The sequence below is a fragment of the Natator depressus genome, chromosome 1, assembly GCF_965152275.1.
Source record: "Natator depressus isolate rNatDep1 chromosome 1, rNatDep2.hap1, whole genome shotgun sequence".
Taxonomy (NCBI): Eukaryota; Metazoa; Chordata; order Testudines; family Cheloniidae; genus Natator; species Natator depressus.
In genome coordinates this window covers 309,733,012-309,746,740 of record NC_134234.1, presented here as the reverse complement: position 1 = coordinate 309,746,740, position 13,729 = coordinate 309,733,012, and the positions used below count along the sequence as shown (strand labels likewise).

General features: G+C 40.6%; 1 protein-coding gene across 2 annotated transcripts in view; it reads right to left on the bottom strand.

Annotated features, from left to right (window-relative positions):
• Positions 1–1,897: 1,897 nt before the first annotated feature.
• MAPK12 (mitogen-activated protein kinase 12) overlaps positions 1,898–13,729 on the bottom strand; it is a 71,048-nt gene continuing 59,216 nt past the window's right edge. For both annotated transcript variants that reach the window (XM_074942368.1, XM_074942367.1), the window contains 4 exons: positions 9,939–10,018; positions 8,830–8,908; positions 7,781–7,954; positions 1,898–4,444 (listed from right to left, as the gene is read on the bottom strand). In XM_074942368.1, coding sequence (XP_074798469.1) covers positions 4,374–4,444; positions 7,781–7,954; positions 8,830–8,908; positions 9,939–10,018 — 404 coding nt within the window. In that variant the 3' untranslated portion in view covers positions 1,898–4,373. The remainder of the gene's footprint in view (positions 4,445–7,780; positions 7,955–8,829; positions 8,909–9,938; positions 10,019–13,729) is intronic.

The window sequence follows — 13,729 nt, the reverse complement described above, 5'->3', positions numbered from 1 at the left end:
CCTGGGTTAGTGTTTTTGTATTGTGGTGTGTGGTTGCTGGAGAGTATTTGCTTCAGGTTGGAGGGCTGCCTGTAAGCGAGGACTGGTCTGTCTCCCAAGATCTGTGAGAGTGAGGGATCATTTTTCAGGATAGGTTATAAATCTTTGATGATGCGCTGGAGAGGTTTTAGTTGGGGGCAATTTTGCAACAGAAAAGCTTCAAAAACAGACTCCAACGAGAAACTGCTGAGCTTGAATTAATATGCAAACTAGATACCATTAACTTGGGCTTGAATAGAGACTGGGAGTGGCTGGGTCATTACATACACATATTGAATCTATTTCCCTAAGTGAAGTATCCTCACACCTTCTTGTCAACTGTCTAAATGGGCCATCTTGATGATCATTACAAAAGTTTTTTTCTCTGGCTGATAATAGCTCATCTTAAGGAATTAGCCTCTCACAGTTTGTATGGCAACTTCCAACTTATCTGTATGTATATATATATATATCTTCTTACTATATGTTCCATTCTATGCATCCAGTGAAGTGGGCTGTAGCCCACAAAAGCTTATGCTCTAATAAATTTGTTAGTCTCTAAGGTGCCACAAGTACTCCGATTCTTTTTGCAGATACAGACTAACATGGCTGCTACTCTGAAACCATCTTCATTCTTGTCCTCTCTAAACCTATAGCATATCTAGGTTCTAGACTTTGCTGCTCAGTGTTCAAATGGTTAGCATGGAAACTTAATTTTTAATAGCCTGCTTTCTGGGCTGACCATGTGCATGTGCCAAGTATGAGCCCTAAGGGAGTATTTTAGTCCAAGTTATAATAAAGAAATAATTTCTGATATAAGATCTGACACAACCTTAGCTGGAGCAGGTGGAAAAGGCACTTGATATTTGAATTTTGCAAACGGTAAGACAGCAGGAAGCTCAAAACAGCAGCTCATAAGCTTTTTTATTCTAAGCAATTGCTTTTTAGAGCAGTGGATAGTGAACATTAATGGAAGAACTGGTATTGTAAAATGGTCAGTACGCATTTAGGTTGTTAGACTTAGGTCCCAGCTCCACTTCTAGAACGCTGCTATACTTCTATACTTACGAGGTGTTGATGTCATAACAGGTTTACTAATTGTCAGTGTGAACAGGAAGACAGTGGTTCTTTAATCAGGTTAGGGAACGGTTTTAAACTGAGAATGCCTATGAAATAACCAGGTGGCAAAAACTACACTCAGTCATGTTGTGTGGCTGAGGTACAGTGCTGGACATTGGACTGGGAGAGGTTAGAATCTATGGGCTTATTTCATTCCAAAATAAACAAAGCCACCGTTTCTTATTAAAATGGGATACATCTATAATATCAGGTTTCATACAATTTCTTGACAGCAAAAATATTTTACCCAGACATCTTTCATCAACAATACAGCTGGTTTGTGTGTGTGGTGGGGGGAGGAGAGGGGTCAAGGAGTAGGAAAATGAGACCACTATTATTAAAAAAACAGTTTATTTTTCACAATACATGTTGAGTACATGCAGATCATATTTACATTTCTCCTTAAGGCAAACAGAAATTGGGTTCTTATTGTCCTGAGTTGCCTAGCACCAGTAGAAATAGCAAATAAAAACCTACGAAACTTTGCCTCCCCCTTTGAATCAGCAGTTGTATCACACAAAGTATACTTTCCTCTACATTCACATTTCTTTTAATAAGCTATTCATACTAATTATCCCTATTGCTCTCCCCAGCAATTTTTTTTATCTTAAGCTCTTTGAGGATATATGATGCAGAGATATTACTTCCTGCTTCTGTTAACTCTATGATCCCTGGTCATTTGACACAAGCTCACATAACATTGCATCATTTACTGTATGTTCTCTGGTTTCAGAGTAGCAGCCGTGTTAGTCTGTATCCCCCCCAAAAATAAACAATAATAATAATTTGTTAGTCTCTAAGGTGCCACAAGTACTCCTTTTCTTTTTGTATCTTCTCTGGTACATTCAGAATTCTGTATATTTCATTAAGGTCTTCTCTTCCCAACATCTTTTTTTTTTTTTCTTCTTCTTCCAAGAAAGGATTAAAAAAATAAGACAGTCCTATATTCACTGATGTTTTAGAAAAATTAAAATTATTTTGCTTATGCCTCATTGTGCCTGTCCATCTCTACATTTAGAAATCATGGTAAGTTGAGAGGCAAAAATCCATCTTCAAGCCAATGCAGGAGATATTGCATGATCCTAAGTGCTGAGCACCAGAACTGGTCAACATTTTCCAAAACTCAATTAAATTAAAAAAACAAAACAAAACAAAAAGACAGGAAAAATAGAATTGAAATTTTTCACAAAACATTCATCCTGAGATTTGACCAACTGGAGTGCAGGAAGGAATTTTTAAAATTTCCAAAAGTCTTGTGAAATTTAGAATTTTGAAATGTATTTAAAAAATATGAAGCAACACAAACTATGAAAAAAATGCATTGAAGTATTTGTCCCTTTTTCCTGATTAGCTCTGTCGAACTCCCTTAACTGCCATTACCTTCCATGAGAGTTGAAGGTATTTTGCTCTCAGCATCTTGCTGGATCAGGCCCAGAGTTTCCATATACAGAAGGTCTCAGATATTAGAGTACCTGATCCTGTACCCATTGAAGTAAATGGTAAAGCACTTATTTACTTTAATAACAGGACCAAACTCAAGGTGAGAGCAAATGGTAGTGGCAAAATGAAACATGACTCCCAACATGTGCATTCCTTCGTGTCTTATGTGCTAAAAGGTTTTCCTTTGGGTTGCATTTATTGCCTCTTTTTATGCATGTTTTTTTTTTTAAAGGCTTATTTATGCATGCATAAAATTGCAGGGTTTTAGCTACCATTTCCTCTCTCCATGTACCTCTTCTGGCTGCTCAGTGTTCGTCACAAATAGCTTCCTGCTAGATACTGGTATTTATAGACTTTATATTAAACAATCATTAAAAACTCAGTTGATGAAGCCTTCCAGTTTAAAATGTTTACTGAGTAAAAAAAATAAGTCAACTGAGCCATCACTGGGTTCCTTTCCAGTTATTAGGTGCTAAGATCAAATGTCTCTTTCCACAGATGTTCCACTTGGCACTGACGCAAAGCAGCACATTGTAGTGGGAGTAACCCTTATGCAAGTATTCAATTTTTAAAGAGATGAACTTTAACCATAAAAACATGTACAAAGGTTTGTCACTTTCCATTTCCTGCTCCTGTGAAATTATTATGAACTAAGCAGCTAGGAAAGTGCAAGAGATGAACACAGCTGAAGAACCCATCGTAGCTTCTAATCAATATCCCAGAGTAACTCATCAGGTAGATGTCTCCTGTGGATATTGTACCTTCTGTCAAGGGATTGTTTTTCACAAGAGAATGAGATACGGAGATTTAAAAATAATTAGTTCTGTACACCTAACACTGCCTATGTAGAATACGAACAAAACATCTAGCTGAGGGTCAGAAGAAGAATAAAAGTATTATCATCCCCATCCCTATTGTCATGAAGTGACACTTTGCATGTAGCTCTATTTCTAACTCACATCGGCACACTGATCCCCCCCTCCTCCCCCGATTACTATGTACATTTTCAATCACCACATCAAAACCATGAAGGAATTACAGAGCTTATAGAATGTTATAAATCCTCACAGTTTTTCCCCTGGAAATCAGGAACCTCTACTCCACTATATAAAGTGAGAGCAAGTTATTCAGAAGAGGAAGAAAATACTGTATTATTTAAAATCAGGACCACTTGCGGCACCTCTGCTAAACCTCTTGTGGCCAGGGGGGTCCCTGACTGCCACTTCTGCCACTTGTGCACACCCCTCACAGTAGGTTTGTTGAGCCTATCCAGCAACATTTTCATTCCCTCACAATCTGCAGATCATCTACACATTGGCTTCTGCAGGAAGGAAAGAACCAAGAGGGAAGCTAGCACACTCCCTTTGATGCTTCTGGGCTCATACTCCCCTCCATTCATGTACGAAGAGGGAAACACTTGTCCGTTTAGCCTCAGATTGCTTAAGGTGTTCACTATTACTCTATTACCCTGTGACTCGAACTAGCAATACCTGGTCTAAAAGCACATTCATGAAAACCCTGGTATGTTGAGGAGCACTTTGATTAAATGACACCACAAATTTGCACAAAAAGATGAGAAAACTTGGGTAGAGGTAAGTTTCCAGACAGTCTTGAAATGCTACTTCCAAAGGTGCTAGCGTCCTGGTTAGAGTAAAAACGCCATTACAGTATTCCTTACCATACAGATATAACAGATTACATCCAGTTTATTTATAAAAAGGTTTGTACAACTGAGTTATCACAAGCATTTACACCCTTCCTGCTTCTTTTGATTTTTGAAGAGATGGTTCATACAGTTACACTGCCGTTTCCTTTGACTCAGGCAGGGGAGATGGCTTGAAGTTTATTACCTCTTTATAGGTAATGCCTGAAAAACAACAGTAAGAGAGAGTATTGCTAATATGTTCATAAAAGGAGCCTCAGACAGTAGTGAGGAGCCAATCCCAAAATGGCTGGAACGTTGTCTATTTGGGGATGAGACATGGATGAGGGAAAGAAAACATACAAAGAGCTAGAGTTCAAGTTTTCAAAAGTGGATGCCTAAAATTAGGCACCTAAATAAGCGACCTGAGTGTCAGTGTTGCACCTACAGCTGGCATTATCTTCAGCAGCTGCTGCCATGCAGAGCAATCTGAAAATCAGGCCCTCTCGCTTAGGGGCCTAAATATGAGCACCGAAAGTTAAGTGCCAAAGTTTGTCAATCAGGACCAAAACTGAGGCCCCAAATCTCATCAGAAAGAGATGGTCTCTCAGCCTCTCGTAGCAATAGGTAGAGACCTTAGGACTACAGCTGGTTGTCAGTCTCACACTCAAAGCACCAGCTACCAGGAGAACATGCTGTGAAAGGCTCCTAATAAAAGGGTAAACCAAAGAAGAGTTTAGTCATGAACAGGCAGGCAGGAAGCTGTTAGGGAAAAAGGAACTGAATCCCCACTTTTCTGACTGCCAGACATCTGGGTGAAGGCAGCCTTAGATTTCCAGAACCGGAGCCAGGTCTGTATGGGAGCGACTGATGTCTCTGTCTTGTTTCGTTATGAGACATTCGCACACTAAGTATCCAATCCCCCTGTGGAGGGACATCAGTTGCTTCCTTTGCTTGAAGTTTATTTTTAATTCATCATAGTCTGTAAATCTAGTTACCACAACTTCCTAGTTCCAGTGAGCACAGAAATACTGCAAGAACATCATTTCTGATGGCATTTTAGTATTTCTCATCCTGGCCAACACTAGCAAGTAAGGATGTGAGGAAATGAAAGAAAAGCATGAATCTCAGAAACAGCCTGGTTTGCATGATGGGGTGAGGACTAGAAATTTCCTTTTTAGTTTGTTTTTTAATGGAAAGTTAAATTAACTCAACATTTATATTTATTTAAAAGTCAGCAGATTCAAGTTTTGTAGCCTCTAGAGGGTAGCCTTGGTCATTTTAGGAAATTTAAGGGAATTTGGTTTTAATTTGAGTGACACCAAACAAAGCAGTTAGAAATGGGGGATTAGAAAGAGGACAGCCAGCAGACCCAGCAGCAGAGGGGAAAGAGTAGGTGGAAAAATCAGCAACATTAAAAACAATTATTCATGTTAAAAAAATATTTTAAAAGTATATAAGTAACCAATAATCAGCACAATCTCTTCTGTGTATAGAGGCATATCACTGAAATGCATTAATTATGCAACCGCATAACTCGCTTTATATGAAGGTGTAGCCACTCATGGGACACCCAAGCATAATCAGTAGCTCACTAGGTTTAGAAGTATTCTCCAGCTCCATTGGCAGTAAGCAATAATACACAGCGTAAGAATTCAGAAATGCCTCCTTTCTGTACAGTTCAAGGTATCTTTCAGCAGAAAACCAGGAGATCAAAGTACAACTTGTTACTTCCTCTTCCCCTCCATTTTCAACATTTGTTATGCTAAGGTAACAACTGTGACCTGCACTCAGTCATTGGAGCCAACAGCACACTGAATACTATTCTTATGTTCCCTTGCACAGGCTAATAACTGTCATTTGTTGCCAACCTTTGGAAGGCACATGCAGATGGGAGGGTGTTGATAGCTTTGCTGAGGTTTGTTTTAGGAAAGGCAGATTTGTAACAATCCATCATCACTACTCCTATCCCTGTGATGTATGAATTAGGGAAATGAAAAAAAGAAAAAAAGAAACAAAAAGTGAACCCAAATCCTCAATAACTGATTCCAACTCCTCTTTCCCTCAGAAAAGAGGAAATTATCATTTAAGTTTATTCTATATGTAACTCGTTTGCGGTTTAAAGAGCATGGCCCCTTTAAATCTTTTACCTAAGGGGAGAGGGGGCGCAGTGGGAATAAGGAGGGAAACTCCAGGGTGTGTGGCTCTGGAGCTCCAGAGAAAAGAAGGGCTGCAGCAAGCAGGTCCTCGCAAAGTGAAGCAGCAGAGAACCTGCCTGAAGCCTGGGAAGGACAGGGTGGCCGATCGGGGACACCCCAGGATAGGAGCCAGGAGGAGCACTGTGCCAGGGAGGAATTGCCCAAGAAGGACAGGCCGGCGCTGGATCCAGTATCACTGCTTCCCAGAGCTGCATGGGGCTGTGAGTACTGGGGCTTGTGACTCTGCATTGGGATTAAGGAGGGAGGCTGCTAGCTAGTTAAGTGGGGAGGTGGTCTGTGTAGCTTTGCAGAGAGCGGCAGAACGGGGCACCGGAGGGGTTTGTTGGGAAAAGTTCACTGGCGCCGAAGACGACCAAAAGCATCCAAGACTCACCAATGGACTGGAACTTTGCTCCTGTCTGTCCTTTCAGACTGTGCTACCACTGGGCCTGTGGGGCCTTGGTTTGGGTGCAACCCTGTTTTACGGCTCTCCCTATATTTCCCCTTGTTGTTTTTCTCCTCTCATCCCTCTTCAATAAATATTTCCCTTTCTTATATCCATTGTACTTTTCCTGTGGGTGTGGGTGTTCACTCTGGGGGTTTGGAACAGGTACCCCTGGGGTGAAAGGGATTTTTCCTGCTGCATTCCTGCACGCACCTTCTCTTGGCCAGAGCTGCCTGCAGAGCAGACTCCATCTTGGCCATGAGGGTGCTAAAGTTACATATACATAGCAATAAAACCTTGTAATAGTGTTCTACAAACAGTATATATCTAATTATTTTCCACTTTCAAGACACCACTGGACAGTGAGAATGTTTGATAAAAACCCAGAATGTTCCATAAAGATCAGAAGCCACTTCAGATCTACCAGCTAGCTTTGCTTAACCTCACTGCTAAGTAATTTTTTATTTCCATTCATTGTATAAATAGCTGCACTGTAAAGAAAATCTCTGGTCATCTAAAGGCATTTCCCATATGGGTCAGGGAAGGCTTGTTAGAACCTTAGCTAACCCTGGTGGGACCAAGAAGGGTGAATTGAAAGAGCTCAGGAAGAGAAAATTTGATGGGGAATGGAGAAGGGACGGGAGGGAGAAAAACAGATAAAGCATGGGGGGTTTGGGAGGAGCGGAGGAGGCGGAGCGGAGGGGGCTCCCTGTAGAGATATGGAACTAGCACAGGGGCAACCTTAGGTGGAGGTACAAGGTGAGATGGGGGCACTGACTCATTTTATGTTTCTAGAGCCCACTGATGCCTATGTTCTGCCAAGACCAAGGAAAGTCATTTGTAAGGAGATAACAGTGTTTTTACTTCTCAGCTAGCCCTTCTGCTTAGTCCCTTTTAGCCCCACCATAATGGACTTACGCTTCCACTCATCCAGTGGCAAATCCATATTGTCAAACGTGTCATCATATTTCTCTGCCTCCGTTTCCTCTTCAGGATCATGAATTGGTTCAAAATAAGGATGTGCTAAAGCTTCTCCTGCCGTTATTCTCTTCTCCGCATCTAACACCAGCATCTTCTCCAAAAGGTTTACAGCTGTTCAACACAAGCCAAACAGGACATTCAAATATTGCCACTGAATCCAACTTGGATTTTAAAGCTGTTGTGCCTTTGTTGTTTTTTAGAATTACAGATGGTTACAAAGATGAGTTATTTCATTTCATATATATCTGATGTTTTAAGAAGAAAATAAAGATACAAAGTGTTTTGCTGCTGTCAAGTCATATCATTATGATATTCAATACAAAAACCACTTCATTATGAACCAGTCCACATGTTCAGTACACTTTCAATCCACTAGTGCAGTCAGACTGCCACGTGTATACCTATAGCACCGATTTTCTCAGCTATGCAAACACAGTGAAATCCATGGTAATCTTTACGTGTATTTCAGTGGGATTTGGATCAGGCCCTGTGTGAGCTTACTGAAAAATTCAAAATGTACTGTGCTTACTCAGTATGTTATCTTCAGAACGACCAAATCAAAACCAATTTTCTCTGGAACCCTGAGATACTTCTCACTGAGGACTATTTTCATGACAAATTTCAGTTTTCAACCCCTATCAGTTATTCAGAATACGGCTTTAAGAATCATTTTTTTAAAAAAGGAAAATTATATTATCTATATTTGATTTCTTGGTATTCACAAAGACCCTGATCCAGCAAAACATTTAAGCATTGGCTGGATCAGGGCCAACAGCATAAACTACTTTTGCTTAACTTTTTAAGTCCTGCTTATCCAAGGACTAGTCTTGGAAAATTTCAGTCCTTAAGATGAAAGTTATGAGCAATGGAAAACAAGGGGTTAGAATCCAACCTTAATTACCATAACGCAACCTTATTTATAGCAGCAGCTGCTGCGCCTGCTGAAGCACACCACAAATTGTAGAAACCCAAACATATTTTCTTACCCAAAGGATTTGCATACTTCAAGATGGCTGCAAAGTCTTTTTTCTGCACTTTTGGGAGGCTTTTGATATAATTTTTTGCCTTAAAATAAACATGAACATTGGTTAGAACAGTTCTTCCTTTTTATCTGATAAGATTTAGCAATATGCTTGCTAGGTAAATTTTCATGAGTTTTGTGAGAGCGTGCTATGCATATGGACATCATTAATGGGGTTCTATTCTAAGATCATTCTGGGGCCTTGTTGTCTTTGTGTACTGATTGAACGACACCTTGTTTGCAAGTGTTAAGAAAAAGGAGAGAAACAATACCTATGATTGATCTTTCGTACTGTTTATTATAGCCTGTATATTATTTAGTCTGGGAAATATATGCATCATTCAACAGAGTTATAATTATTTTTTCCCCACTGTGGGTTGATACAAGTTTCTAGAAAAGTAGATCTTTCTTTTTAAGATATATTCAATGCGTATTTAAAATTTACAGGTATTTTAAGGAACGTTAAGGTGCATTTAACAGGGTTAAACTCTCTAGAGAAGTGTGGACATGGGACCAGGGAAGGCAAAGTTAAAAACACAAGAACAAATGTCACTCTTCTAAATACATTATATGTATCGTCAGTGCGCTCTCAATAAAGGTAGCAGCCAATCATCTAGCGCTGTTGATGTGCCACATACGTAAGAAACTTTAAGTACGTAGGCATACGTATTTCCAAGTGACCATTCATTTTTAAACACTTCAGTTTTGGATGACCACCTTCAGAGAGAACTCAATTTTCATACATGCTGAGCACCTGCAGCTCTCAGTGACCTCAGCTGAAACTGTAGATGCTCAAGTCTTCTAAAAAAAAAAAAAACAGGCTCCGGGATCTCAGGTTGGGTAGCCGTAATTAATGAACACTTCTGAAAATGTCGACCATTACCTTATTGCAACGTACTTAATTCAAACCTATTTGATGATTGTGTTTGACTAAATGAACTAAACCAATAAGGTTTCAAAAAAATTCTTGAATATTTTTATGATGAGATTCAGAGAACAGCTTTCCATTAAGTTTTCTTGCATGTGAAACGAGAACAAGCAGAATATTAGCAGAATACCAAGCAGTATACTCACATCTTGACTCTGTAGTTTCTGAACAAAATCTTGAGTTGGGGTGCCTGTTATCTTCATTATTTCTGTGAGCTGGTCCAGATCTGAATACCAGACGTCAGGAATCAAATCTTTGTACAGTGACAAAATTAAAAGCCCTACAAAAATTATGCAATTTCCTTGCCAATGGAGATCATAGCGGAACACACAACATAAAGGTGAAATGAGAAACTTTACATTTGTGCAGCTCAAGGTTCTGTTTTTCTTTTGCAAAAGTTGAAGACACTGAAACACCTAAAGTCAAGTATATTCCAACTTTATGGACCAGATAACGTCCTCCCCCTTCGGTAGTTTATATTTGTGAAATTTGCAATGGATTATGTGATTGGAGCTGGGGTTTAGCCATCTATGGGGTATAGGTAGTTTCCTTCTCCAACAGCAGTTGCCCAATTACTCAGGCTAACAAGCCTAGTCCTCCCAGCCAGAGCCCCATTAGCCAGGGTGCTTTGGAGTAAAACCCTGTAGGCCTTCATGGCCACCATAGCAGCCTGGAAAGCAAAGCTCGCCACCATACTTCGCCCTACAGGGCAATCCCCTACTTGCCCTGTTTCCACCATCCCACCATGCCATGGGGAGGAGAGGTTGGACTTCCGGGAGGTGTATACTCCAGAAATAAACCTGCAGCAAGCAAGTCCCTCAGTTGTCTCGATTTACCTTGCTACTGGAAATGGTCTTGTTGGCTAAAAGTGTGTGCAAGTTAGTGTGCAACTATTCGTTCACTTTAAACAAATTCTCATGCAGCCTTCAACAGTCTAACAAGTCCGGCGGTTATGGGAGAATGGGGAAAGTGACAGGTGATGGACATTGCTGGGACTCATAGTCGTGAACCTGCATGCAGGCAGGTCAAGACTTTGGTCACTCTGTGTTGACCTGAGGTGATGCTGTAGTCCAGCAGCATTTTGATCGACTTGTCTGCTCTATTCAGGGACGGCACAGGGGACCTCAATACAAGGAGGGGGGCTCAAAAAGGTACCCTAATAATTGCTCATCTTGAACTGCCCTGACCAGCTTATCACAGCTGGAGGGTGGCCCATCATGTGTCGAAATTCAAATAAGCCTTGAAAAGTTCATTTTCGTCTCAGTGTTGTGACATGGAATGTCCGTACACTCCTTCACTGTCCAAACCAAACTGATCATCCTGTCAGGCAGACTGCTCTGGTTGCTCAACAGCCTGGAAGATACGTATTGACATTGCAGCACTGAGCAAGATGCAACTTGCTGATGAGGGTCGGTTGATTGAGGAGAGTGCTGGGTATACTTTCTTCTGGAAGGGATGCCCACAAAATAAGCCATACAATGCAGGAATAAGCTTTGCAATCAAAAAGAATCTTGTCTCTCATTTGGAGAGCATATCCATAGATAAAAGACTGCCCAAAGAGGCAAATGTTATGCTTCACTGATTAGTGCTTATGCACCAACAATGACTAACTCTGATGAGGGTAAGGAGGAATTTTATTTCAAACTAAATTACCTGATCCGATTGGCTCCCTCTGAAGAAAAGTTGATTGTTTTAGGCAACTTTAATGCTTGTGTTGGCCTTGATGACTCTATGTGGCATGGTATACTTGGCAAACATGGCATCAACAAGATGAACAGCAATGGCCTACTTCTGCTAAGGACAGATGCTGAGCACCATCGAAATATTAAAAACACTATCTTCTGACTCCCCAACAAATATAAAACAATCTGGATGCACCTTTGCTCAAGTCATTGGCATTTGATTGACTAGGTGTTGGTCTGACAATGGGACCTACAAGATGTGCGCATAACTTGGGTATTACACAGAGCTAATTGTTGTACTGACCACTATCTTGTTCCATCAAAGCTTTCCCTCACTATTTGGCCAAAAATGTGTAAAAAACCATCAGTCAAGCTTGTAAATATTGCTTGGCTGAATGATCTGTCAATTGCCGAACAATTTTCAACACAGCTAACTACTCTTTTAGAAACCCTTCCAATGATCAGTGATGACGTAACTGCCGAATGGGTATCCTTGCATGACACAATTGATAACACTGTCATGAATTGTGTTGGGCATACGAAATGCCATCATGCAGACTGGTTTGATGAAAGTGATCATAAAATATTGAATCTCCTTGATGCTAGGTGACAAGTCCATGCTGTGCTCTTAGCTGAAATAGGCCAGATATAGGGCAGCCTGCAGTACACTCCAATCCAAACTCTGCCAAATGCAAAATATATGGTTTGACCGTAAAGCAGAGGAATCACACACCCTTACTAATAAACATGACTCCAAAGGTTTCTATGAGGCAGTCAAAGCTGTGTATGGCTACCCGATCTGTCTTGACACCACTACCAAGTGCTGATGGTGAATCTCTCATCACAGATCGAACTGCCATCCACCAATGGTGGCGTGAACATTTCAGTGGACTACTTATTTGTTCATCTACTGTTTCTGATGAGTCACTAAATAATGTCATTCCAGCTTAGGTTTTCAAACACAGAGGAAATCTTCTCATCGGCAAGCTCTTTGAATTTTTCTTACATGTCTGGCTTCAAGAAATTATACCACAACAACTGAAAGATGGCAACATTGTCACTATTTATAAGTGTAAAGGCTCAAACAGTGACTGTGATAACTACTGAGGTATCTCTTTGCTCTCTGTGGCCAGCAAGATTCTTGCACGGACCCTCTTGAACCACTCCTGAGCCAAATCATCGACAACATGCTAGCTGAATCACAGTGCAGCTTTCATGCTCAGTGGAGCACTGCTGACATTATCTTCATCATGTGACTACTACAGGAAAAATGTCACAAACAGCACCAAATTTTATACATCTTACTGCTTTGCTGCAACAGCTTGTAACTTTGGCCTCACCATCAGCTGAACGAAAACCGAGATTATATACTTGCCAGCTCCTCAACAACTTTACCAAGACCCATCAATAAGGTTGGAAAGTTTTATGCTGCAAGCTGTCAAACAGTTTACATATCTTGGCAGCATATTGAACAACAGAGCTATAGTCAATCATGAAGTGGATGTGCGAATTAAGAAAGCCAGCACTACATATGATCGCCTCTATCACCAAATCTGAAAGCAACATGGAATCTGTCTGCAGACAAAAATCAAAGTCTATAATGCTGTTGTCCTCATGACATTGCTCTATGCGTGCGAAACATGGACCTGTTATTGACGACACATTAAAAACCTTGCCAATTGCCATTTGCATCACCTATGATGATTGCTGCACATGAAATGGCAGGACTGGGTTTCAAACATGGAAGTCCTGGTGCAAGCTGGTTCAGTTGGCATCAAGGCTCATGTGATCCACACCCAATTGAGATGGGCATTTGAATTACATGGCCAGCCTGAGACCCATCTATCAAAACAAATCTTATATTCTGAATTATGTTTTGGCAATTGTAAGCATTGAGGGCAGATAAAACTCTTCAAAGACACTGAAACAAAAACTGTGCAAAATGAACATTCCTTACTCGTCTTTTGAGCAACTGGCGATTGATCATATTGTCTGGTGCCACATCGTAAGGGTGGGTGGCCACGACTTTGAGAAGAATCATGGGAGCAGCTGGAAACACAGTGCCAGGCATAGAAACAATGTGCAGCTCAATCAACACAATTAAGCAAATGGTTCTGTGGCCAGCGTGGTAAATGTTGTTCTTCCTGAATTGGTCTATAGAGTCACACAAAGACCCATTAGTACAAACTATGATTGTTGACATCATCCTCGAAACTGAGGTAACCAGCTGATTATCATCATAGGTAGCTTCCTGA